Raw genomic sequence first — 27,102 nt, forward strand, 5'->3', positions numbered from 1 at the left:
TGACCTAAGACTGGAAAAGTCCTCACCTGTGTGTTTTCTTCCATTGGTTTTGCCCCCTGGTGAGTCTGTATGATGATATGGTTGAAGCTGAATTGCAGAACCAACCAACAAACAAAAAACATCCCTCCCCTATAAAAATTAAAACTTCAGCTTTATAATTAATTTACAGAAAAAGCTGCCGATAGTTCTTAAGGTTTTGGTTAACAAGCCCCATGGTGTTTATATCAATAAAAGAGACTACAGTGTAGTGATAAGCCAGTGTGTGTATCCTCGATATTGGCATGGATTTGTTGCCAAGGTGATTTACCACCCACTCTGTTTCCCTTCGAAACAGTCAGTTTGTAAGATGCTTCTACAAGTTGCTGGTTTTCTAAGGACCTCACCTTAAAGTCCCTAATTTTTAAAAAGCTAGGGAAAATATTTTATGCTAAAATAAATTAGGGTGGATTGTTGCAGTAACTAACAATTTTAATTGAGAAAAAGAAGTTAAATCTAACTTTCCTTTTGACTCAAACTATGGTCCAAGAGTTGCTGTGAACCCGGAGTTCATTTCATCTTCTGGCAGCTGAGCTGTCACTGTGAAGTGAAATTGATAGTATTATTTTATTCTACAGCTGTTGTTTTTTTACCTCAGCTGCTTCCCATAATTCCACAGATGGTAAACATATGTTTATAGCTACATAGGAAAGAAAGAAGTTGTATTAGATTCGCCCATCTTAAATTCTTATTTTATGCAGGCAGTCAGTGCCTCAGAACTCTGAGATATTATATGTTGGTAAATTAATATTTCTACGCATTAACACTTTGGGAACAGCAGGGTAGCTAATGATATGCTAATGAGCTGACAGATTTTATTGATCGTAATGAAAGCCGACAAGTGCCTTACTTTGCTTTATGCATGCTTGAATATTTTACTAACTTTCTTCAGGGCAGAAATATAATTGGTTGCATTTTTTTAATTCTGCAGGAGCGTTTCAGAAATCTTACTTTTTTATGTTACACATTACAAAAACTTGGGATTTGGCCAGTTTATGAAGAGTACACATCTCTTTCCATGTACTTACATGCTCAGCAGGATCTCCCATTCTTTCTTAAAGCAATTTGTTTCACCATTTCAGCATATAAATAAATAGATCTATTTTCCTTAATGTAAACAGAGATCTGCAGGGAAATAAGAGCATTAAAAAAGAATTAGCATTTTTGTATGTATGTTAGATTCATGATAATGTATATATAAAAAAGCAGTGAATATTGTTCTGAACATCGTCTTTGCTGTTCTGAAAATGTTCTTATTTTAGTGGTCGCTAGTTAGTTAATTGTTGTGCCTGTCCTTCTTCCACTCCATAAATAAACGTTATAAGGGCTCTTTCTGGGCCATATTCTCATGTGAAATATAAATGATAATTCTTCAATATATCAGAAGAAGAAGGGGACGATATCATATTTTAAGTGACGGTGGCCAGTTGCTGCCATTTTTCTTATTTATGCTTTTGTTGCATATCCTTACTTGCAGAGTTAATTCCACAGGTAAGCTTGCTGGGGAGTAAAGTGCCTATGGAGTAATCAAGGGATCTGAGATCTCTAGTGTTACAATTAATATCTCTCGCTGTGTATCCTACTTTCTATGACCAAATACTTGGAATTCAGACAAAACTGAATAGTTGTAGCAGATCAGTGAAGCAAGCAAGCGTAGAGCAGACTTAAGATAGCTTTGTGTGTTTGCTTTGAAGGGAATCTCATGAATTACTTCAGAAAATTATCCACCAACCCTTCAGGTTTCTTTGTGTGACCCAAAAACAAGCTATCTTTTAGTGCTGAAGAATACTGTTTTAATGAGATTGGGAATCCAAAGTAAATGCAAATGATAGAAGGAAGATAGTGATACCAGATAGCCAGGATGATCTCAGTCTAGGATAGATCAGATGACTGTCGGTATCAGAATTTGCAAAATTCATTGTATTGTTGAGGAGAACCCTTTCCCCTAAGCCTTTCTGAAACAATCTGCAGCAGAACTAAGCTTGTCAGCGCATTGCTGTCCAGGTGATTAATGTCTAAAGATGGCAGTATTCATATCTGCTCTAGAAGGCTCCGTTGATCTTACAGCCCTGCTGCTCCATCTGGGGACTGCACAGCTGGTGGTTGGCATTCTCACTACACAGCATCAGATGAACATTTTGGGCATCTGTGGCCATTTCGGTCTTGGAGTCATACAGACCAAGGTGAAGTAGATGCAGTTCCAAGGGCAACTGTTCAACTACCTGGCATGGGACACAGCTGCCCTGTGTAGAGGAGCATAACGCTGATGTTATGGTGGTCTGGTGGGGTTGGTGTAGCATTGCCCAGAGGAAGGCTTTGGGAACATGTGCTGGGGCATCTCTGCACAGCCATTTACTAGCTCTGGCCAATGCAACTGACACAGCTGCAAGGCACGCATCACCTTTGGAGCAGAAGCAGGCTTCAAAGAGGGTGAAAGGTGGTGGAAGAAATCAAAATGCAGAAATGGAGAGCTTGCTTGTGGAATACATGGGCCTTTTCACAGAAAGAGGGAGAAGTCCTCTAATTAATAGATACTCGAGAAGCTCAGTAAAGAGGGCTTTTGTATTTGTACATCCTCATGGGATGGGCCTGGTGCTTACTGCTGCAGGCCTGAATTTAGTGTTAGAACTGGTGCACAGATGAAGGATCTTCAAGCTAGTGCGTCCTGAGGCTTTGGTTGTAATTTGCCAAATGCTTAAATGGATAAGTGGTGATGTCTGCTTGGGAAAAGAAAAGAAAACAAACAAAAATAAAACAATAAGATTTTGACCATTGACATCTCCCTGTCAAGGCCAAGTTGTCATGTCTTTCATACAATGCAGACTAAAAAACTCTGCCTTGTGCCAAACTGCTTGCCCCCAGGGAAACGTGCGTGCTTATTCCCTTCTGGCTATGGTTGTAGAAAGCTCTCAGCAACCTGGATTTAATGGTGAAGGAGGAATAGTGCAAGGTGGTTCATACGTGTTGCAATAATTGTGGCCATAATAAGCATTTGTCTATAATGAAGTCTTTCTATTAATAAAATACTTCAGTGAAATCTGGGCTCTTTGAAGTTCACCTCTGTATTTGATCATATTAATTCTGTTTGTTTCAGAGGGTTTATGGATATAGAAGACACCTATACCGGTGAATTGAAGTTCAAACAGTTTCCCACATTAACATGTTTCATGTAGCCAGAAAAAGGGGGAAGAAAAAAAAAGTTGTTTCCTCTTCAGATTTTAGTGTTGGGACTGCTAAAGCTCACAGAAGACAACTTAAAAGTTTTAGCAAAAAATGTTTCTTCCCCCCTCCCCTTTTATTTGTATTTAAATGCAAATCTATCCAAATAACAGTAGAGCAGTAGGGCTCTGATGCAATAAACATAATTGAAGTTCCATGTGCACTTCAGGAGAAAAAAAAAAGAAAAAGAGGAAAACATCCCTTCTCTCTGGGTGATGTCTCGTTAGCTGTGTGATATGGTACAGTGAAACACTGTAAACTTGTTTATTCTTGTTTAAGCTTTTCACTAGAGAGACTTAAGCATTGAAATATGCTTTTGTGCCTTGGCTTCTAATTTCTCACTGATGACTACTAGCAGAAAATGTATGAAACGGCTTTCAGAATGTTTCTTTTCCAGTGACAGTATTACTTCTCATTATTATGGTGGTTTCATTGCTCTCATAGATGAAAATGTTAATAAATGTATACACTTATGTAAAAAAGACAGTGTGATCTGATTATGTCTTAATATTTTCAGTTAATATTTCATCATAAAACAGTAGGCAGGAAACAGTGCTGCTGATTACCTTCTGTTGTTTTAGAAAGTGAATATGTAAATGTGAAACGTTACTGCATTTGCAAGGCTTCAAGCACTATCTAAGGCCTATATTTTATTTATGGATTGAGATGAACATTTTGAGCAAGTGACTGTCCTCAGTCTGCAAAATTCACTTTATTGCAATTTAACTGAAAACTAAAACATAGGCTTACAAATCACTAATTTAATTAGGTAATAACTGCTGCCATCTTTAATTTGAAAGGGAATTGATCAAATTCTTCTGTGTTTGGGAGGAGATGGAACCGTGTCACTCTGTCTGGTCAGGGAATGCAAATAGCAACACTTGAAGAGGAAGACCCTTGGTTTTCCCTGCCCCTCCTAATTAATGACTGTGACATCATTAAAGTTAGTGAATGTTACAGAGTAAGCATGTTACACAGTAAAAGATGGAGCAAGAGCTTTGCACTGAGTGTATGCGAGCCCCAACATTTTCTGGGCTTTCCACTGTCTGACAAATCTAGGGTTCCTCAGGAGCGAGTTGTGCAGGGATGGCGGGCAGCCCTTTCTGTCTGCTGCTTACATCAGGGACATCCTTGCATCTTGGGGATAATGAAAGACACAGCTGGTACTGGACCTTTTGGTCCTTCTTCTCTCACGTCCTGCTTGATTTGGTCTCTGGGCCTCACATGACCTGCACAACCTGCTTCTGACCTCAGAGCCTGATTTCTGCCAGCTCTGCACAGGGGATCTTTCCATCTGCCTGGGTTAGAGAGAGGATTTAATCCAACTGATGGTGCAATTACATGAACTGCCTGTTCAGATAAAAGCTAGCAGGCTACACCAAAGCAAACAGTCAAAGTACAGACTCTTCCTTACCTCTTGCAGTAGATAGTTTTCTTCGCAGAATGCTAGATTTCACAGTCCTGTCCAGCTAAATCACTGAAGAGTGTTGCTGGGGTTTTGTGCTTGTCTCTTTCATGGGCTTGAATAATGGATATTACTTCACAGCTTTTTTTCACTGGTTTCATCCCGTTTTGAAACATTTAAGCAGCTTATGTTGATTGCAAAACACAGAACCAAAAAAAAAAAAAAAAAGAGCGAGCATGTTATGAAAATTAATATCCAAATGTGCACAAGGATAGGGAGATGTTGTTATATTTTGTCCATCTTCAGTTATTCTCCAAATGAGAAAACTGAGCTGGTACCCACTGAAGTGGGTACTTTGTACCTGCTCAATAAATGACTTGTGCAATAGCTTGTACAGATCAAAGTGAATGTTTGTGTTCTGTATTACCAGTTATCTCTTCTTTTACAAAGGGTGTGATTCAAGATGTGAAAGTTGTCTTTATACCTAATGGATATATAATGCAGTGTCCTAACCTGAATCGCAGTAAGTAGCAGTTAATTATTATTATATCAATTTAAGACTTTTTAATGTGAATTATTTCTTTATTTTAAAAATAATATTTTCAGGCTTGCCATTTTTGCATGTGCTGACTTCCAGAAGGCAAAAATTCTGTGTAAACAGATTGAACTTAATATTCAGATAACCAGCGTTTGACATTTCAGCTGTATGACAGACTTGATTTATTTACGGGTTATTCTGTCTTTCTCTCTCTTCCTTTCCTTTTCTTTTCAACTTCCTCTTTTGAGCATGCCCAACCTGCAGTGATTTCTTAAGTCTGGTGCAAGGAATCATGGATTTGCAAGAACTCCTGGCAAAAATGACTGCAAAAGTAGGTACCTAAGCTCCTTTGTCAATTCTGTTTTCTTCTGGGTTAAGACCAACATAAAAATGTTTATTCCTCTTGCAATTACTTTCAAGGTAGAGCCTTTTTTTTTCCTTTTTTTTTTTTTTTTTTTTTTTTCTCCTTTCTTTCTGCCAGTAGCCTTATATGCAGTGGGTTTAAGGAGATAGTGTCACGGATGTTGTGTCTCATACAACTTCTATTGGCTGCCTCCCTATTTGGTAGATAATGACAAAATGCCCAAGGTCTGATTTCTGTAAGAAGCCTTAGTGTGATTTCCCTTCCATGCTGAGGGATAAATGCAGAAACAAAGGAGTGAAATCCCTCAACAATTTCCTCACTGTGTGACGCTGTCAGAGGGTGTGATTTTGCCTGTGGGAAGTCCTGTGAAATCTTCTGAACTGCGTAGTATCTCCTTGGGAACTGAATGAGGCCCCAAAATGGAAATGCCTATGAAGCTGCAGGCTGTGTTGATCTCGACATCACCTTTGATCAATGGCTTTTACAGTGTAGAAGTTAACCAATCTCTATGTTACGTGGTTTGGTGTTTTTGTTTTCCTTGTTTTCCCTTTCTGGTTTGGGTTTTGAACATGATGAATGGGAAGATAGAGTGATTTTTGCTTGGGGTTTTGGGGATTTTCCTTAGGCTGTGCTCCTACACTATGCAGTCAACCTCTGCCTTAGGCAAGGCGCTTCAGCTAAGTACTGCGGTCAAGTTCCAGGGTAGGAGTCTGTGTTTTAGAAGTGACTGAGCCTGAGTTGTATAAAAGGGTCTGTGAACGCTTCTTTAGGTTAATGTTGGTGAACAGTCTGTTCTGTGGTAAAAGGCAATTAATTGTCTCATCTGAAACAGCATTTATGTGCTAATTACTTGCAGATTTAACTGCAACAAAAACCAACCCCTGGTACCTTTAAGCTCAATGTTATTACAGAAAAGGAGTTTCAAAAATGGGATTTACTTAGTAGTTCTACTAGCCAAAAAGCAATATATGTGTGATACTTGTTATTGTGCTGCCTCTAAGTGCTCTTTTTCTTCCTAACAGGGGAGGGGAAACTTTTTTTTAAGAGTGTCTGCATTATACTGACAATCCACTTTCCCAACTGATGTGCTTTGGCCGGGCTGACTCTGAATAAGAAATATGAAGCTTTTAGTTCAGTTTGTTGCTTATACTGTGAAACAGAGGCAATTATTTTGTGCCCTGCTGGTGGCATGAGCAAGTTCCAATTATGCACTGTACTGAGTAACTTGCTTTCTCTGCTGTTAATTATATTTTTGCTTGCTAGTGCTTTACAAGGGGAAGCAAATAACACAGCATTTGTACTGCAGAGACTCTCTACTTCCAGAAAGTGGTGCTGGGATAATTCTTCATTGCATGTTCCCTTTCTGTTATAGTCGTGCCCTGACTGTTTTGTTGCAGTGGGTAGAGAAATAGTGATCAGGAAAAAATGCATGAAGAAGGAAAGGAAGTTAATTTGGTAGACAAATGCGAAAGAAATAGAGGGGCTTTGAGAGAAGCATTAAGGATTGTATCTGTCTTTTCAGTCCTGGGGTCAATAGCCACAAGCAATTCTAATGTAGATGCAAGTCTATTATATGGGGTGATGTATGGCATGCAAAGAACAGGGTTTAGAAGGGCTGTAGAGTGGCCTGTAGAGTTCCCAATTGACAGGGCATGTGGTCAGGGACTGGCTTGCAGTGAGGCAAGCAACCTACGTGAGCAGTGATGCTTGGTTCCTGGCCCTGCACCGAGAGATGCAGAGAATGAACATGCTTTGGAAAAGCAGGCAATATTTCAAATTCAGCTGTAGCTTTTAGCCTCAGCTCGGTCTAGGGTTTCGGTTTCTTCCTCAATCTGTGCTTGGTTACAGATGTATAACAGCACTGAATAATCCAGTGAATGTTGTTTGCAACGAATGTTTACGTGCAGTTTATACAATGTAAAACGATGAAGACTCAGTCCAGGGCTTTTCTGGGAAGAAAACATTACACCTAGTGGCTTTAGGGCCAATTAATTTTGGTAGCAGTACAAGTTATGCTGTACACAGGAGAAGGAAGTACTCTCTCTCTTGAGCTATAGCTCAGGGCCCCAGTATCTTGTGTTGGTTCAGCATGGGACATGGGGGCTATGAAAGGGGCCTAGCAGAGTACTGTCTACAGCAAGATGTCACGGAGTGCTGTGTACAGGGGTATCTGATGGTGATCTGTAACCAGCTAACCATTGTTGTATCCTCTTCCTACCAACATTTTGTAAAGACATAGCTTTTTAAGCCTGTGCGATTTTTTGATGTCATTTGAATGAAGTCTGAGTCTTTCCAGTAAATAAGTTTAATTGATTTAATCTTCTGTCCTTACATAGAGAAACACCGTAGCTCAATGTGTTAGGAATCCAGCTGCAATGTTAATTTGCTGCAGGTGGGAATGGATTGTGGTATATTTTAGCATTTCTAACCTCCATGCTGGAATATTGTTGGTTTCTCTTTAAATATGGTGGGTAAAATAGTTCATACAACTTTCAACTCTACAGAATTCAATGTGGGCATCTCTTGCATTTATTTCAGTGGAATACAATGTATTTTTGTTAAATTATGGGCCCACACTAGGGTGTGCTTTTATGCAGATGGGATGGTTGTTGGGGCTGGAGAGAGGATCTGAAGACTTCCAGCCCAAAAACTTTCCAGCAACTTCTTCCTTCACTGAGGTCAGACAGGCTGAAGTAGAGTTTGATTTAAAACTGAGAAAATCAAGCTCTTGAGTTCATTGATGGAATAGTTTACCTGGATTGTTTATAACATGGATTGATATAACCACAGATACTTCCATGAACAGTTTTCCTTGTTATTTTTTGTTTGTTTTGGGTACATTTGTTATTGATATTGCCAGAAACAATACATTTTAAAGAGAAATCTGTCATCTTTTGGTTATTTTTATGGGCAGAGGAGAAGCAAGGAAAATAAGCTATGTGAATAACAAATAATATTCCTGAATGTTAAGAACTTAGATATTGGTTAGTATATGGAAAATATTTGATATGGTATAGGCTGCTTCTCCCTCATTAGTGTATTTCTGTTCATATGCTAAAGAATAGGAGAAGCTTCAGGATTTTCTAGCAACATTTTAAAAGTTTAACAAATCTAGTTGTGTGCATTTGGCAACACTGGAGAAAATATATCAGCTAATTTTAAAGAATTGTTTTATTGATTTCAATAGAAAATTGTCAATTAACAGGATGTTTCTAGTTGCTCTAGTATAGCAGATTACATTTAATTGATCTAGTGTGTTTAAAGATGCTTCTCAGAATAGTATGTAAATGATACTGAAATAGATAAAACTTATTCAGCAAGATAATTGAAATGATATGAAAAGCTAATAAATGGAAAATATTCTCTCATATTATATAATTTTCCTGGAATAATTTATAAAGGATGATAGTACTTACTATTGTCAAAAATGGATATTCCAAGAAACCTCTATTTAAAAAATGCATGTAGACCACTTGTATGGGAATGTTCTTTTTTAATTCACTTGTTTTAAAAAAAAAAATACAATGTACATGAATGAAGGAGAAGCATACGACAAAGCAAATACCCTTTTAACAAATCTGAATGTTTTATACGCTGTAAATATGACTAAACATAATGACCAGAAGAGAGGTTTTGCTGAATACGAGCAGTTCAGTAAGACAATGGTTTTGCCTCTAAAACGTGAAAAGCAGTTTTGAAATCAGCAGATCATGATCAGTTTGAGGGAGATGAATATTATCTTAGAATAACAACTTAAATAAAGAACTGTTATTCAGAGCTTTCTCTTGTGAGGACTGCAGAGGAAAAAAAATAAAAAAATAAAAGAAACCCACAGCAACTTGCTGAGTATTTCTCTGCTTTTTCTTCCCCTAAATATTTGCTCTTTTACTGGCAGGTATGAAAGAAGACATTTGAAGTGGGTGGAATTTTGGGGGCTGGAAATGTGTGAATATCCAGTATATGTCATTATGTAAAAAATAACTTAGAGCACCGTGCATTCATTTTTTTTTCAAATTTTCTACTATTAAAATGTAGCAACCTATGACGTAGAATAATGGCATTGTATTTATAGCAGAATTAAGTGTTCATTAATTTGTTCATGTGCCAGATTTTGGTAGCCTCTCTGCAGTAGCTTTAGTGTGATGGTTCATATATATAAGACAAGTATCAATGTTAAAAATAACAACCTTGCAAAACTCCCATAAAGCTGCACTAGGGCAGTTTTTAGAGCAATGGCAGTTCTGGAGCCTGAAGAATGCACATATTTTCTTCTAAAGATTAAGACTTTTTTTTTTTCTTTTTGTACATGAGAAAATCACTTGGAATTCTGTTAGGGTTGAGATGATGGCAGGTATACAGGCATACCAGGTATGCATAGTGGGAAGGGTGTTCTTACCTGGAGGAATTCCAGTTCAGGATCATCCCTAGGTAGGTCTGTGATGGTGGGGTGGTTCAAAAAGCCTTTTCTACTTTTACATGAACGAGCATTTTCCCTGCTTATTATTGTGTAGTATCTCATCAGAAAATATAGCAATTGCTAGCATGCAGACGGAAAAGGTGCATCAGTTTTAACTTCTTTATATGCATTTTAGCAGCTGGAGTTGAGGAGGTAATGGGAACAGCAAAGGACATGAAGAGAAGGTCATCAGACTAGCGCTTACTCCAGGAACATGACTTTTATCCATGATTCAGTCTTGGGAATACTCGTACTAGACTATATTCAAATGCTGTAAATATTACTTATGATTGTAAGGTTAAGACCTTTGTGAAAGCTAGAAAGTATTAGTCTGGCTGTTGCTTGACAAAGAAGAGGTGGAAATAATTAGGAAAAGTCAGTCGGCCAGTCTTTATGCTTTATGACTCATAATCAGGGTGATGGACCATTAAGAATTTTGATTTAGAAACAATTGTAGATTGTGTGCTTTTAGCAGTAGTGCCTAGACCTTCCTGAGGAGATCTTAGTGGGGTTCATTAAAATACAAGAGACGCTTGCATAAATCATACGCTGTTGTTAGCTTGCACAGGTAGCTCTGTCAAAGTCAGAGGAGTAGTGATATTTTATACCCGTTGACATCCTAGTTCAGCATTTCAAAGGTAGTTAAACTTGGTTCAGATAAAAATAAGTGTAATGTTTTCTTATATTTGCTTTTAAAAAAAACTTGTTTAAATTGCAGAAATCTCATCAAGTTACTTTCATTTATAGCTAAATTATGCAGAAACAAGACTGAGTCAATTGGAAGACTGTCACTGTGAGAAGACTTGTCAAGTAAATGGATTGATCTATAGAGACAAAGACTCTTGGGTTGAAGATGATCACTGCAGGAATTGCACATGCAAAGTAAGAAATTTTAAACAGTTTAAGGAGAAGGACCTAATTAAAATGTGAAAATGGTCCTTGAATACATAATGTGAACTCTAAAGAATTGGTATGTTTTTCGTATGTATCTAGTGACAGTGTTACCAATAGAAAGGGAAACGGTAAAAATAAATAAATGAAAAATTGACATTTCCTGTGTGGAAGCTTCATAAATAAAATCTGCTTTCCCTTGACAGCACTGTCTTATTTGTTCTATTTATATCTGTGAGGACTTCACGGTTTTAGAACAAGATTGGGCGTTGTCTGTATTTGGTTTGGAATTGTTTTCACTGCAGTTATTTTTCCCAAAATGGAGACATTATCTTAATAATATTCATAGGTGCTTGGTTGCATCTTGAATGGTGGTAACTTGCAGATTCTGTTTTCAGTGTTTATCACTATGAAAATGGAGGAACAGAAGAGTATTAGTATGTAAATCTTGTCTCGTTGAAATTATTTGATAAATATCTGAAGAGGGTCTGTATTTGCTCAAGAAAATAGAAAACAGATTGTTAAAAATCTCAGAGATGATTGGCACAGCTTACAGAGCATAGTGTTTACGTTGTTGTAAAGATGGGCTTATGTTCTCTATTTAATGTGCTTTGTTCAGGGAAAGTGGGATAAAACCAGTAAAAAGTACCAACACATAGGGGTGGTTCACCTTCAAATGCATTTTGGTTCAAGTTTGTAGTTATGATTAAAGTTGTTACGCAAGTGTGGGTCTCAAATTCACAATGCTAATTTCATTTACTTAGTTTTCTGTATGCTCTGTTTTGTACAAAATACTCACCAATTACAACAATCGTAGCTGAATCTTGTCTTAAAACATTTTTAGAGCGGAGTTGTAGAATGCCGAAGGATGTCCTGTCCCCCTCTTGATTGTCCTCCTGATGCTCTCCCAGTGCATGTGGAAAGCCAGTGCTGTAAAATATGCAAGGGTGAGTACATCGCAGAGACCCCCAGCCCCTCTCCCTCCTCCCCCCCCCGGTTAAGCAGATTTGAGTTTCTCCTGAAAACAGGCATATTTTACAAAGACTTTAATAGGTTCTGGTAATTCTAATAACAGGAAACACAGTGGCAAACTTGCAATTTAAGAAGAAAATAAATACTTGCTGAAAAATGAATAAGCATTGTAAATGTTTAAGATTATCTTGCTGTGCATTGTCAGTATAAAAGTATTCTTTTACTTGTTTTTGGAAATGAAAAACCACAAAAACAAACTAACCAGACTTGGCTTCAGCTTGTACATCCTGCTGATGTTGAGGAGCAGCAGTCTTTTGGTCTAAGCTCTTCATAGTGATTAGTAATAAACTGAAGTGTTATCTGTCTTTTTTTCTTTTCAGGTTGGAAGATTGTTGTTTAAAATAAACATGATAGAATTTCAGACCTTGAGTTAACATCACGGCGTAGAGTGATTGTTTTAACTCTTTTTGAAATAAGATAATGAGAAGATAGAAATCTTGTGATTAGTTTTATTATCAGCCTTCTGGAAATGTAAGCCATAAAGTAACATTGCTGGAAGGAATAGTTAATACTTGATGCCTTAATGATAGTATAAGGGACAGAGGCAATTCATATATGGAAATTTTGGCTGAATACTGATGCCAGTCTTGCCTTAAGTAGAGGCATTTTTTTCCCCACTTTCTTCTTGGAGACTAGTAAACTTCACGTATGAGTTTTGCTATAGTTATAGGAGAGGGATGTTGAATTATTTGAAGATTTTTTTGGAGAAGAATAACACTTGCCTAGACTTCTTTTGGATTTCTTCAGTCAGGGAATTAATTAGTCCCAAACACAAATGTCTCCGAGCTGTGATTTTGCACTTGGTCTTGTTTACTCATGCTATCTCATTTCTGTTATATTTTGTCATGAATATTCTGCTTATGAAAAGACATTTATGGACAGGGAACTCAGGTGGAAAAGCAGCCCTGCCTGGATGATATATAAATACATATATATATATATATTATCTCAAAATATTTTTATTTGTAACACAGACTCTAGAAATTTCCTTTACGGACCTAAGGTACCGTATGCTTCTTTTGACGCTCGTTTGCTGACAATGAGCGTAGGAACAACAGTCAAAATTGGACATAAAAGAATTGCAAGGAACTAAATTGTAGATTCAATGTATATCCCCATGAATAAGCTGTTCCTGGTATTTGTAATGGAAAGATGAACAATCAGACTTGCCTTTTGTCAGTGATTGGCACAAACTTGACTTGTTATTCTGACAAGAACTCAGTATGTCAGTCACTGGGAAGAGATGTATGGAAGTTGATTGAAATTGATTGTAAATGCCAGCTCCTTGACAGAATGATATGCTAGGGCCACAGTCAGTCACTTTTGGGTATATAGTAGTAATTGCAGAGAGTTTCCAAAGAGCTGCACCACAGGTGTTAATTTCTCCATGCTTTTCTTATTTAGCTCTGATAGAATCATCAGTTGTAATTTGCTGTCTCTAGGGATTATTGAATGGCTGGATTATTGGAGTTTCCTGTCTCAGCTGTGGGTTAACGAACAAAGTAGTTCTACTGAGTGATATGTTAAGGGTTTTAAAAATGAGGTGGTTCTGTTTTGATCCCTGCCATCTTGTGTTAGCCTTTAGATGACTATCTGACAAAAGGCTATAATTCTGTTTAAAATCTCATCATTTTTCTGAGTTGCGGATTAACTCAATTTGCTTTTCTGGTGTGTCTGTGATTTTCTTAAAAGTGGTCATGTCAGGAGAATAGACAGAAAGAAAAAATACATTTCTCTAATTCATTTTCTCCCCAAAATAGTTTATTGGATTCCTAATTGAAACAAAGCTTCCTGATCAGAAGTTTTTCTCATAAATGAGATGACAACTCAGGCATATAAACTAGGGCAGCTTGGAAAAATCAAGAAAACTGGGATACCAAAAGAAAGAAGTCTGATTTTCAAATGTGTTGTGGACAATTAAAAGAGTTCTTTTTGTAAACTTTTTTTTTTTAGCAGCTTTAAGTGTGTAAATTTAAACAAAAGGTCTTTAGAAACATACTTATGTCTTAAAGATCATGAAGATTGATCTAGTACTCATTTTAAAGTTTTGTTGGAATCAAACTGGCTATGATAATGCTATCTATATTTGATTGTGAGTACTTGTGTTCTTCTGTGTTATGCTTTGCTTTTGTTTACTACTTAAAAACTGTGTTTATTCCTTTATTTTTAACCCCTCACCTTCTCTTACATCACAGCAAAGTGTATCTATGGAGGCAAAGTGCTAGCAGAAGGTCAACGAGTATTAACCAAGAGCTGCAGGGAATGTCGAGTAAGTTTCATTTTTATATATGTATTTTTTGATTTTAAATGCATGTGTGGTGTTCAAAAGTGACAATGGTAAGTTAGTGTATTTTTTTTAGGCTTTCTTCGCATAAAGGTGATGTCCATTGTCTTGAAAAGGTGACCCTGAAGTGACTGAAAGCCACAGACATGTAAACAAGGCAAGAATATGCCTCTTGCAGGGTAATAGCAACATGCACAATGACTTGGATATTTTCTCTTTCATCTCTGGCTTTCGTGGGGTCTAGAAAGAGGCAGAAGCATCTTGAGGCTGCTGCTAACTTAAGCTATGTCTTGTAAAATTTGTAGCAACCTGGCTTTCATTGTTTGAATTACAATAGGCTTTCCCTAGTATTGCTTGAACTGGCCTTACTACAAATTGAGGTAAATTTAAAGCTACTAAAATTACTAAGAACTGGACTGGGGTCTCTGTCAAATTTGTAATGCTTCTGCAACTACAGTCAGTATTTAGACAAAAGCATTCATAATAGGGAGTGTTAGTGAATATGTAAGTGCTGCACATGGTGTGTAAGTGTGGCGGAAACCGGTCTTTGTCAAGACTTGCCTTAGGAGAAGAGAGTAGTAGTAGATGATGATAAAAGGCCCATTGCTTTGCTGAGACATGTGTTTGTTGTAATTTGAGTATGTCTATGCCTGAAATATGATTTATAGCTTCAGAAAGGCACAGCTATTTTAAATACATTTGTGCTCTCATGTAATTTTCAAGTATTTTTGTTTTTTACATCTTGTTGAATTTGTGGAGGGGGAAGGTGATAAAGGGAAGGCTTACAAATGTTATTGACAGATCAGTATGATAGAACAATTATGAAAAACATTTGGAAAAGATTACAATGATCTGGTTATTGTTGTGCTTGTGGCTGAGTGTACAGAGTAGCAATTTTATGTTCACTAATGGAAATGGACAATAACTGGTTGCAGATGTTGTGAAAGCAGCTTGTTGTGAGAAATTACTTAGCTGCTGTTAGTGTTTGGCTGTGTAGGGGTGCTCAACATTGTATATACAAATACGTGGGCAAGGTCGTTGCCTTGAAGACAGACTAAGGTGCCTGTTTTATTTATAATATGGCATAGAATATTTATTTGAGAGGGAAACTGCCTGTATGAAATAAGATGAGGAGAACGGGAGGATTTTCGCATTAAAGTGAAAACAGAGCGATCTAAATTATGGTCTGGAACTCCTCTACGCTATCAGTAAGAGCATTATATTCATCGTTATGAGTATGATAAAACATTTGTGAAGATTAAAAGTGAACACTGACCATAAAATATTTCTCATGTTAGAGATGATAGAAATAACAATGAAAAGAGCTTTTGCATTTTACTTATTGTTGAAGGAAGTTCATATGGCAATGCTAATTGCAGTAATGTTACAGTTTGTATTATTTATATCTTAATGAAGAGTATTGATAAGTATTTGAAAAAACATATGCTAATGGGATATCACGAAAAAATGGACTTATGCCTCGAAAAAAAGATACTTCTACAGCTGTGTTTCAAGAAGACATCAAACCTCACTGGCAAATCTTGTCATTCTGACTTTGGAGAGTATTTAAGTGGGTGCTTATCTTTGCCTCTACAGCAGGACCTATATGTAGACAGGAGGATCACTCAGTGTGCCTTAAGCATGACCTCTTAAAGCCTTAAGCGAAACACCTGCTTATTTACTACCTCAATTAGGAATGCTTGCTAGATGAAGTTTGAATGGTATTGAGTTGAACTGTTGCTGTAGTAATCATTTTCTATTCCATGCAGACCTGCTGGTGGAGAATGTGAGGAGATTTTTGCTGCTTTTGCCACTGCTGGTGAATAACTAAAGAAAGGGTTTTGTGCTAGGGAAACGACTCATTTAAAAAGCAAAAAAAAAAAAAAGTGTGTGTTAATTTTTCAGACTTGAAAAACAGACATCAAGTTTGAAAAGCTGTTGATCCATGGAAGACATACAGTAGGGGATAGAGGTCAACTGTCAATTTATTAGTGTAGAAAGACAAGTGCTGAGGGAAAAAAAAGTCTCAGGGAGTAGTTCCTGTGTCTATAAAGCAGGATGTATTTGTAGGTGCATTAATGTGAAGTAGATGAAGTTGAAATTTCATGTTTTAATTTGTATTTGAAGATAGAGTTATTTTATTTTTTGCATAGGTACCGATCCAAGCTTAAGAGGCTTTTAACTTAGATTTATCCGATCTAACTATAATAATAATGATGATGGATCCAGATGGATCAAAGTTTTTCTTTATCAGGCTGTGAGCAGTTCTTTTTATTTCTGAAAACTAATCCAGACTAAAAGATATATTTATGGTGCACATCCTCTTAACTGTAAGCACAGATGCTACTGATAGACAGCCGTTTGCTTGTTTCCAGCTGGAATCCTGCCCTCTCTCTAGATTAATCTATAAAGAGAAAATGACAAAAAGAAGTGCATATGTGTTCCTAAGAGTCATGGAATGGTTGAGGGTGGAAGTGACCTCTGGAGGTCACCTGGTCCAACTTTCCTGCTCAAACAGGGACACCCAGAGCAGGTTGCTCAGGACCATGTCCAGGTGGCTTTTGAATACTCCAAGCAGGGAGACTCCACGGCTTTTCTGGGCAACCCGTGTCAGTGCTCAGTCATCCCCAAGTAAAGAAGTGCTTCGTGATGGTCAGAGGGAACCTCCTGTGTTTCAGTTTGTGCCCATTGTGTCTTATTCTATCACCAAACACCACTGAAAAGAACATAGCTCTGCCATCATTGAATCCTTTGTTCAGATAGTCATACACACATTAATAAGAACCCCCTGATCCTTGTCTTCTGTAGGCTAAATGGCCCTAGCTCTCAGCTTTTCCTCACAGGAGAGACATTCCAGTCTCTTATCTTAGTGACACTTTGCTGTTTCATTTCTCACGTGTACCGGGGAACTGAATGCAGTACTCCAGGTGTGGACGCAACAGTGCTCAGCAGAGAATACCTCCCTCCACCAACTGTGACAGTATTTGGTCTAACGCAGCACACAATACCCTTAGCCTTCTTTGCAACACAAGCATACTGCCAGCTCATATTAAACTTTGTATCCACCAGGCCTCCCAGGTCCTTTTCTGCTGAGCTGCTCTCCAGCCATGCGTCCCTTAGCATATGCTGGTGCATGGGGTCGTTCCTTCCCAGGTTCAGGACTTGGCACTTCTTGTTTTTGAGGCTCCTGTCTGCCCATTTCTCTAGCCTGTTAAGGTCAATCTAGAAAATGCAAGTGTATCAGTGATTGAGAAAACTGCACCTTGCTGCATTCAGTAAGTGGTTATTTCACTTTGTGGATTTCAACAATGTGATAGCATGGCTCATTTAAAGACAATGGAAAGAATTCTATAACTTCTGTTGGATTGGGAACTTCCAGTTGATCAGCTGACTTATGGGTTAATGCCTGTGAATGACACGATGACTGATTCAAAACTGGCCAATGTTTGACAACAAAAGGTGCAAGAACGAATTCTTATTTGTTGATGGCTGGGCGTGGGGAGTTGGAATGCCATACAAATGCTAGAAAGACGGACAGGGCTCTACTGACTTTGAGAAAGTTGAATTTAAAAGCTTTTTGCAAAAATAAAGAGCAATGTGGTGCCTTGAGTGACAGCTGAGGACGCTATATGGAACTTCATACTGAAAGGCTTATCAATAACAGATAAAACAAGCACCGCCCTCCCCCCCTCCCCCCTTCCCCCCCTCCCCCCTTTCCCCCCCAAAAAAAAAAAAAAAAAACCACAAACCAACAAAAACAACAAAAAAACACTGATATCTGGCTATTATTTCCCAAAGTTAGTCATCTGAGCCCGTGGTTCCAGTTTCCAGTGCATGTCACTGATTAGGCTTTGACCCATTTTTTATTTTTATTTTTGTACTTATCCTTGTAATTACAAGAAACGTAATTGTCTTGTAAATGTTTGATTCCAGATCTCATTCTTTGTACACTGCATGCCACAGTTGGAGCTTGACCTATTTATTCCAGAAGAAGATTAGGGCTTTTTAACATCTCGGTCTGTCCAGATTCTATGAATACATATGTGGACAGAGTATAAAAAGTCAACCATTTTTCTAAAGCAGCCTGAAGCAATAATTCTGAAGTATGAACTACTCTTATTTATCTCCATGGATAAAATCTGAAATCTAATGATGATAATTCTTATAATTGGATCTGTATGGGTTTGTACCAAATTGATTGTAATCCAAAGAATATTCATCATGGAAACGCGTTTTTATTATTCTAAAACATTTGTTGGATTTGTTTTAACAAGTTGCAAGTTTTGCAGAAAACAGGAGACTTTAGGGAAATAAAATCTTAGCTGTCTGTTAATATAATTATTTTTTTTTAAACTTCCTTATGATTCACTAAACAGGGCATGAACATGGCTTACATTTCCCTCTCTCTTTTTTTTTTTTTTTTTTCTTTTTAGCTTTTTGGTTTATCCAGATCACTGATTTGACTTCCATACTATTTCTTGATTTCTTGCTGTTTATTTGATTGGATTTATCATCAGTGAACACTTTGTTCATATGATGACATACTGTACCCCTTCTGTGATTGTCTTGTCTAAGCTTGAATAAGTGATAACTTATAGCTAGAGCTTTTGCAGCTGGTAGTTTGATAACATGATAGTAAATGATGGCTCGCTGTGTCCGGTTCTTTTATCACCTTTGCTGCTGTTGCACAGGCAACCATGCGGGATTCTTGCCTTTCACTTATGGAAGTGAGATCAGGAGACCTAATACCTCCATTAACTTCATTGCTCTAGTGTGGGCACTTGCTTGGATGATGCATGCTGAATGATACTGCAGGGAGACTTCAAAAAAACAAACAAACAGAAAAACACAAAACAAAAGGAAAAACTAATGCCTGTGGGTTCATTTTATTTTATTTTTCGTGACAGCAACTGATGCAACTTGCCAGTTAAGACAAATAGGCAGCAAGAAAAATGACTTGACCTTGTTTAGACTTAAGAATGCAGTCTCATGGGCAGTGTCTGCAGAACAGTCACTTTTCACTCCCTGCTGCTGCAATTCTCAGTTTTAAGTCTTGCTAGCTATTGGGCACCTTGTACATCATTTGCACTTGTAGACTCAGTAAGCATTTCTGTGTTCATAACTGTGTAGGACAATTTGATGCTGTGAAAGCTAATTCTGGAGTCTGAAGTGACACAGCTGAATCAGCGTGGCCTTGTTGGTGAGGTTAATTACCAGCAAAGAGTTTTAACTGTACAGTTTCTGACCCTTGAGCTAGTCCTTCAGCATGGTGTGGCACAGTGTCTTGCAGACTTAACAGCAAGCTTCGGGCTAGCAAGGGTGTCTCTCCATAGACATGTTTCTTCATACCAGATAGACGAGTAGGTATTATCAACATGTTCTCTCCAAGGTCATGTATCTGACCCCTCGGATTATGAAATTGGTGGCTTTCGTAACATATTCTGTCTTTTTTTGTATAAGTTGTCCAATGCTTTCTTAGGCCTAGATGCATTTGGGTTATATTTTTAAGCTTCTTCTGCAATCACGATAGCTAGAAAGTGTCATTAATTTATTTTTAAGAAAGCTGAAACTCTCATCTTTTTGCTTTGCCACATGAGGCACCGTGATAAGCATTTGGGAGAAGAGTGGCTAGGTTCGTATTCAGACTGTTTATTGGCAATATAACAGGCTACCACTGTTCTTAGTAGAGGTTCATAGTGCTTGGGAAAGTAGAATTATTCAAGTGTGGACAGTCCTGTGGGATAGACGATAGATGTTTCCAGCTCAGCAAAGAACTGGTTGTTGGTCTCTGATCCACGAGGTAAATAAAGGTATAGGGAAGGCTGAAGGGTGAGAAAATAAAAGAGAATGCTATTTTGGGGCAAGATGTTAAGAGTCAACTAACTGAAGAGCAGGAGCTCTGTTTGGTCTGCAGCTATAATGAAAGTGATTTCCTGGTTGGGAAGAAGATGGAGTAAAATCATGGTGCAAAATCTCCTCAACTCTGTTCTTTGCCAAGTACTTCAGAAAATCCCTACTGGCAAATAGACCTCCTGTACAGTCTAAATCTACCAGAAATCAAAGTCATAGGAACGTCTTTACCTTGTTTTACATTTTATATGGCTATCTCTGTACGGATACCTCAAGATGGGATTTCTGCCTTGCCATGGCTTTGAAGGACCTGATTTGTGGAAATTAGGTGATCAGTACTTCTAAAGAACAGACCCTTTTAATTGGACACAGAAGGACAATACATGATATCTGAAAACGTCTATCTGCTGTGAGCCCTTGAGCTGAATAACTTAGTGCAGTGAGATATGTAGAATATGAACTAAGAGGAGTTAAACTGGGACTTGCACAAAGCTGGAAGGCTGTCTTCAACAAAAACCTAAAGAGAAGTTCTTTAATTCCTTCAAATACTTGTGTGTCATATTTTTTTTCCAAATGTGGACATGGACATCCAATGGAATTACTTTATGTTCTGGTTTATTGTATAAAAATAAATTTAGCTTGCTGCCTACTAGTTTACTCTTGCTGTTATTAGAGGTTGCCAGAGTTGTAGATGGAAAATTGTGATCCTTGCCATTGCATGTGTTTTCATTCAAGTCATTTAAAAAAAATGTTATTTGTTTTCAGAACGGAGTTTTAGTAAAAGTAACCGAGACTTGTCCACCATTGAACTGCTCGGGAAAAGATCACGTTCTTCCAGAGAACCAGTGTTGCAGTGTTTGCAGAGGTAAGCCATAGACTATGCATGCTTAGAAGGAATATATGTTGCTGATTCAACGGGGGGATACACTGGAAGGAAGAATTCTTTTTAATGAGATATTAGGTACTCCTATGTACCTGAGTCTGTAATTAGCCTTCACATAAAGCCAATCTGTAATATTCCTTTGGGTAGAAGACTTACTGGCTACATAGTTTTAATTGCTCTGAATTAGAGAGGGGCAGGGAGAAAAGAAAGCACCGAGGGAGAAAGGGTCTAGTATCTCTTCTGAATTCCTGTTGTGAATAAATTGTTTAAAATAAGAGGTATCTTACATTGCTTGAACTTGCAATTGCACTAAATATACAGGGTTCCAAGCTTATGGGGAGTGAACTTCTTTAGAGCTCTCTCAATCTTAAAATAACAGTAATATTGTTAAGATGCCAGTCTGAAACTGATTTAGTTTTGAGTTCTCCCAGGACTCATTTATGAATTGAGATGAACAATTACAGAATAAAAATGAAAAATTAACCCTAATGCCCAGAATTCCATTTGTTCTCCTTCCAGTGGGGTGTTGAGATGCAGGTTCCTCTTGTATATTCCCATGCATCCTTAGTGAATCCTGGTTGCATGCTGGATCAGACTGAACAAGTCATGGCTAATATCTTAGCTGAGGAAATCAAGTGAGGATTTCACAAGGCTAGAGAACTTGAATAAGCTTTCTTCTTAAAGTGTGTTGTAATGAGTGAGCTGCTAGGTGAAAGGCGTTACGATTGTTCCTTGGATATGCCTGTATGGTACCTCTGTTCTGTACCTTTGTTTTGGCACTGATTCTCAGCTGAGCTTAAGGGGACTCTAGTCTCTCAGAGCAGGTCTTGTGTGCCAGCTGTTAGTGCTGAACCTCAGAAATGTTCAAGCAAGAGGCATGCCAAACAAGCATTAGATATTTCCAGACTTAGATGGTTATCTGGCCCTGCTGGGCTGCTTTCTTGCCTGTATGTAAATTCCTCCAGAGTGTCATAGTAGATGCTGAGGAATGCTCAATCTGTCCCTCTGGCCAGTAAAAATTAATTAATAAATATGTGTAGTTAAATATTTACTAAGGCCTTGAACTTGGAAGTGAATGCCAGGGACAGCACGTTTGAGACTGCTTGCTGGATGATGGACTAAGAATATAAACATGCATTTTTTCAAGCACTTTCTAGAACCATCTGTAACTATTTAAGTAAGCAGTAAATGTTACTTTTCTGTCCCTTAGAGGGCTCAATGTCTTAATGATACTTCTTAACAGATGGCCTAGTTTGATGTAGCGTAGTACTGAAAAATTAGCTTCATTACTTAAAAGTGTTAGAAAGCTGAAAGCTTCAAAGTTGATGAAAGATAAATTCTATAATTATTCAATCCTATATTATTGTTAATGATAGGTACTCCTTTTTAGATATTCATCCCCAGACTGTTTTTATTATTTATAAATAGCATGAATATGTATACTTATGTGATGGTCTCCAGAAGCAGAAGAAGGAATTGTACTTTCACTTCCTATGAATTCTGATAAACTTTCAAGCTGATACACCAAACTTCCATGCCAGTCCTGCTTTTGCTTTCTACTAAAAGAGTGTGTTCTTCATTTTTATTTCTTCTTTGATTTTTAAAGTTATTTTCAAAATTATGCTTAAATTTGTGGTTGGTTTTGTCAGTGCTGTAAGGCAGTAAATTGAAGTTAGCACTCCTAAATTGCCTTTTAGATCTTGCAATGGAATATAGGTTTGACATTTTGGCTTTGGTTCCATGCAACCTAAATTGGTAGTGTATAATTTCATCATATGCAGAGCACTGGTGTTTAAAAAAAAAAAAAGAATATTTGTTAAGAATTTCTTGTTTCTCATAGCTATAGTTTCTGGTCTTGTCATGTTCCAACATGTCTTTTATTGGGAAAAGATAAAGTACTTCTCTGTTTTGTAGTAAAGATTTTCCTAAGAGACTATGTTTATCTTCCGTTGTCCAAGAAGAAAACCAGTGAGGAAAAAACACAGTAGTAAATATAATACCAAGTAATCAAAAATTATTGGAAACCCACATGGATCATTCACACATTGTGCAAATTTCACATTATATGTATGATGACAGATGGCATTGGCATTTAACTGTAACCGTCAACAAGATGAAGTAAAACTTTAATAGTAATGTTAAATGAGACCAATGATACTGTGCAAAGTTTATCTGTACATACTGTTGACTGGTAGGTTTTGTTTTCATATCAATTTGTGCTTTGTTTAGTATCTAGTTGTTGAAATATGGAAAACCTCAATTGAATTTCATGTTCTGTAGAGTTATAAAACACCTTTGCTGAACATTTGCTAAAATCCCTTTGCTTGGTAATATCGACCACATCAACAGCTAAATGCTTAAAATAAAACAGGTTATGCAAGGGAAAAAAAACAAACACCACACAAAAAACTGTGGTGTTGATGGTGGTGGAAACTGTGAGTCAGCAAAGGACTGAATCGAATACTGCAATGTACACAGCTGGTGAGCTTCCTAGATAGTCATTATTGGTCATAAATGGTTAGAAAAGTAAAAACAGCAAATGGCACCGTTTCTTCCTCAGGTTTGCTACATGATTTTAAACTATGGCAGAAGTACTATAATGAAAATAGTATGATAAAAGTCAATGTATAGATTTCAGTAAAATATTTGTATAAGTAGTACAGCAAAGTGGACATAGTATGGAAGTACTTTGCTGTACAATGACAGTTTATTTTTTGTGATTTGATGGGCCTGAACTCAAAAATGGGCCTCAACAGATCTGTACGTAGGTCTCTTCCCAATTGTAATGTGGACCACATGTTGTTTTGCCCTTAATCTGCGTGCCTTAATACCAATATCTGTTTACACGATGTGGCTACTTTATGCTTTTTAGCGGGACGTATGGTATTATTAAGCTCTCTTTTAGGCTTACAAAAAGTTTAGTTAATTGTGAAATTTTACAAAGAATCATTGTGTGCTAAAATATATTTTTTTACTTCCTTTTTGCGAATCACTCTTTTTTTCTTACAGCATGCCTACTACATTTTTTATGTCCCAGGGACAAATCTAATACAAAAAATAGTGTCATAAAAGTGTTTTATTGTTCCCTTCAGCTGTTTTTCTCCTTGCCAAAGACAGTGTATAATTTTTGAACGAGTGGATTTTTCCTCTTTTGAATGAGTGATACAAATAAATTTCATGAGAGAATTTTTATGTTGTTATGCTCATAATTTTGGTGTGTTAGAACAGCCTCAACAGCCCCTAGCTCCTTCAGTCATGCTCTCTAAACGAGAGGGTGTGAGGAAATAATGAAGTAGTGAGAGCTGTTTGCTTTCTGGAGAAAGTAATTTTTATTTGCTATCCTGTAATATGGTTTGGCTGATGGATTTAGATTGACTGATGATGCTGGTTAGGAGAAAGGGGAGAATGCTACTGATGAGCCGAAGCATGCATTTCTGCAGAAACAGCACTATAGTCTAAAAATGAGGCTTCTGCTATCCTCACTTGTACTGCTTGTTGTAAGGGGATTTCAGTTCTTTCAGTTGGAACAAGAGAAGGCTCTTCAATTAGCATATTTCTCATCTCTCTCTGTCTAGCTCTGAACCTGAGGTGTGTTGTTTTTTTTTTTTTTTTTTTTTTTTTTTTCCAGAAATAAAATGTTTCTCTTTCTTTGCTGTAAGGTATGAATTATTTCGAGGTTTTAGTTTTATTAAGATATAATGGAAGTTGGTAAATATGCATTAGTTACTTGCTATGCTTAGTTAAAACAATATTTAGGATTTAGAAGACCTTTGTCTGCAAAAAAGAAAAAAAATCTTCAGAAGTTTCCTAGGCCGTGCAGCACCATTATTCTAATGCACACAAACAAACAGTGTGTAATAAGGTCTGCAATCATACAGCATCTTAAAAGAATTTATGAAGTTGCTGCTTTATGTCAGACCACTGTGTTCTGGGACCACAGTCTCAGAAGACATAAAAACTGCTTTTCAAAATGTTTCATTGCTCATGACTCATTTAAAAACTGACGCAGATCATGAAAGGGCATAATTGCTAGTGCAAATTTTATGTCTCTTCCAATGATTTGTTCCCCGATTTTACTTTATATGTTTACATGGTAAACATGGGGCTAAACCAGAATTATTGTGAAGATTTTGAGGGTGAAATGACCTTGGACCCTTTGGGCATTACTCATGCTATTAATGTAAGTATCCCCAGCGTTCTTTTTAGAAGCCTCTAACGTGTGAGATAATGAAACGTGGATTGCTGAAGGATAGATCCTTGTAGAGCAACAGAAGGGGAGCTTAGAGTTTCTGAAGTGAGCAGCGAGGGAAACTGAAAGAAGTACAAAAAGTATTACAGATGTTTTAAGGGAACTCAGAAAAATGGGAGGCACAGAAGTGTTGTCTCTAAAAAAGTGAGGAGATAAGGATAGGATATATTGATTCCAACAATACTTTTGAATGTGTTCTTGCATTCTTCAATTGATAATTAAACCAAATTACTAAATGTGTTAGGTACTTAAAAAAATCCCCAGTGAGAGCACAAAACAGTTGAGCATGCTGCTCTGGGAAAGCAGATTCTGGGAACTAGAATGTGAAGAGGTTAAGAAAGCTGGAAAAAATCAGAGCAATTTTTAGGTGACTCCAAATGGAATAAGTGATTAAATTTAGATTATTTTACTTGGGACAACCATGTTGTGCAGAAGTGATAATGTTATGTCTGGTATCATGAAATCTGCCCTCTTTCATACTTGTTTTAGTACATTTATGAATGGTCTTTCTACAGTCAAATATTGGGAGTTGAAAGATGAATAACGGTCTATGATCCTATTATGTTCTGTAGAAAAATTGGAGCAAACATTACAGCAGCCTTGATAAAGAAGAGTAACATTATCAGATATGTTTGGGGAAGGAACAGAAGTCATCATGCCTATCAAAAATCTGAAGAACTCTTTGATATTTAATTCCCCTGTTGGTAGTATCTAATTGTATCATGAATGACTTGAATGACTTTGCAGGGCTGTTGTGAACATTGACAACTGTGTGCGTATGTGTGGGGAAAATGGTTTCTGACATCTGTTCTGAATGTGTTTGTCTGTAATTTTAATCCATGCTCATTTGCCTTCTCATCTGAGTTATCCTGAAATGAGTTTAGATTATCAGAACTATTTAAGATATTCTGAGCTTCTGTCAAATCCACTCCAGTTGCCTGTTTGCTCATGTTTGATGATTCTATTTTAAACTTTTTCTGTATTTAGAGAAGAGCTGACCATCTCAGATAAGACTTGGCTGAATATTCTGAAGTCTTGCTAATTCAGCTGTTTTCACCTGGGCAATAAGAATCACAGAATCACAGAACTGTAGGGGTTGGAAGGGACCTCGAAAGATCATCGGGTCCAACCCCCCTGCCAAAGCAGGTTCCTCAGAGCAGGCTGCCCAGGTAGGCATACACACGGGCCTTGAATATCTCCAGAGAAGAGACTCCACAACCTCCCTAGGCAGCCTGTTCCAATGTTCCGTCACCTTCACCGTGAAGTTCTTTCGCATGGCGGTGTGGAACTTCCTGTGCTCTAACTTGCAGCCATTGCCCCTTGTCCTATCCCCACAAACCACTGAGAAGAGCTTGGCTACATCCTTCTGTCCCCCACCCCTAGGGTATTTATATACACTGAGGAGATTCCCCCCTCAGTCTTCTCTTCTCCAGGCTGAACAGACCCAGGTCTCTCAGCCTTTCCTCACAAGTAAGATGCTCCAGGCCCCGTTTCGTCTTTGTGGCCCTCTGCTGGACTCTTTCCAGGAGATCCCTGTCTTTCTTGTACCGGGGAGCCCAGAACTGGACACAGTACTCCAGGTGAGGCCTGACTAGGGCAGAGTGGAGGGGGAGGATCACCTCCCTTGACCTGCTGGCCATGCTCCTTTTAATGCCCTCAGGAATGAATGCCCTCAGCTAGCTGCCATCCATGACTGGCATTCAGACACCCTATTGCAGTATCATCGGGTGGTTTTGACAACTGTGTTGGTATTTTGAAGGAAACCTGTTGTTGCTATTTCACGGCGAAGAACTAATAATTATCAGATGTTTGCATTCTTTTCCATTGTGCTTACTTGGCAATAAGTAATTGCTTCCATCAATAGAGTGTCATTTGAGTCAGTGCTTAGGTCCCGC

At 37.7% G+C, this 27,102-nt stretch overlaps 1 protein-coding gene across 4 annotated transcripts in view; it reads left to right on the plus strand.

Moving 5' to 3' along the window:
- NELL1 (neural EGFL like 1) overlaps positions 1-27,102 on the plus strand; it is a 284,792-nt gene that overhangs the window by 58,345 nt on the left and 199,345 nt on the right. For all 4 annotated transcript variants that reach the window (XM_013102879.5, XM_027458303.3, XM_027458304.3 and 1 more), the window contains exons 6-11: positions 5,111-5,183; positions 5,447-5,529; positions 10,766-10,900; positions 11,754-11,856; positions 14,137-14,210; positions 20,841-20,940. In XM_013102879.5, coding sequence (XP_012958333.2) covers positions 5,111-5,183; positions 5,447-5,529; positions 10,766-10,900; positions 11,754-11,856; positions 14,137-14,210; positions 20,841-20,940 — 568 coding nt within the window. The remainder of the gene's footprint in view (positions 1-5,110; positions 5,184-5,446; positions 5,530-10,765; positions 10,901-11,753; positions 11,857-14,136; positions 14,211-20,840; positions 20,941-27,102) is intronic.

The sequence above is a fragment of the Anas platyrhynchos genome, chromosome 5, assembly GCF_047663525.1.
Source record: "Anas platyrhynchos isolate ZD024472 breed Pekin duck chromosome 5, IASCAAS_PekinDuck_T2T, whole genome shotgun sequence".
In the NCBI taxonomy this organism is placed as follows: Eukaryota; Metazoa; Chordata; class Aves; order Anseriformes; family Anatidae; genus Anas; species Anas platyrhynchos.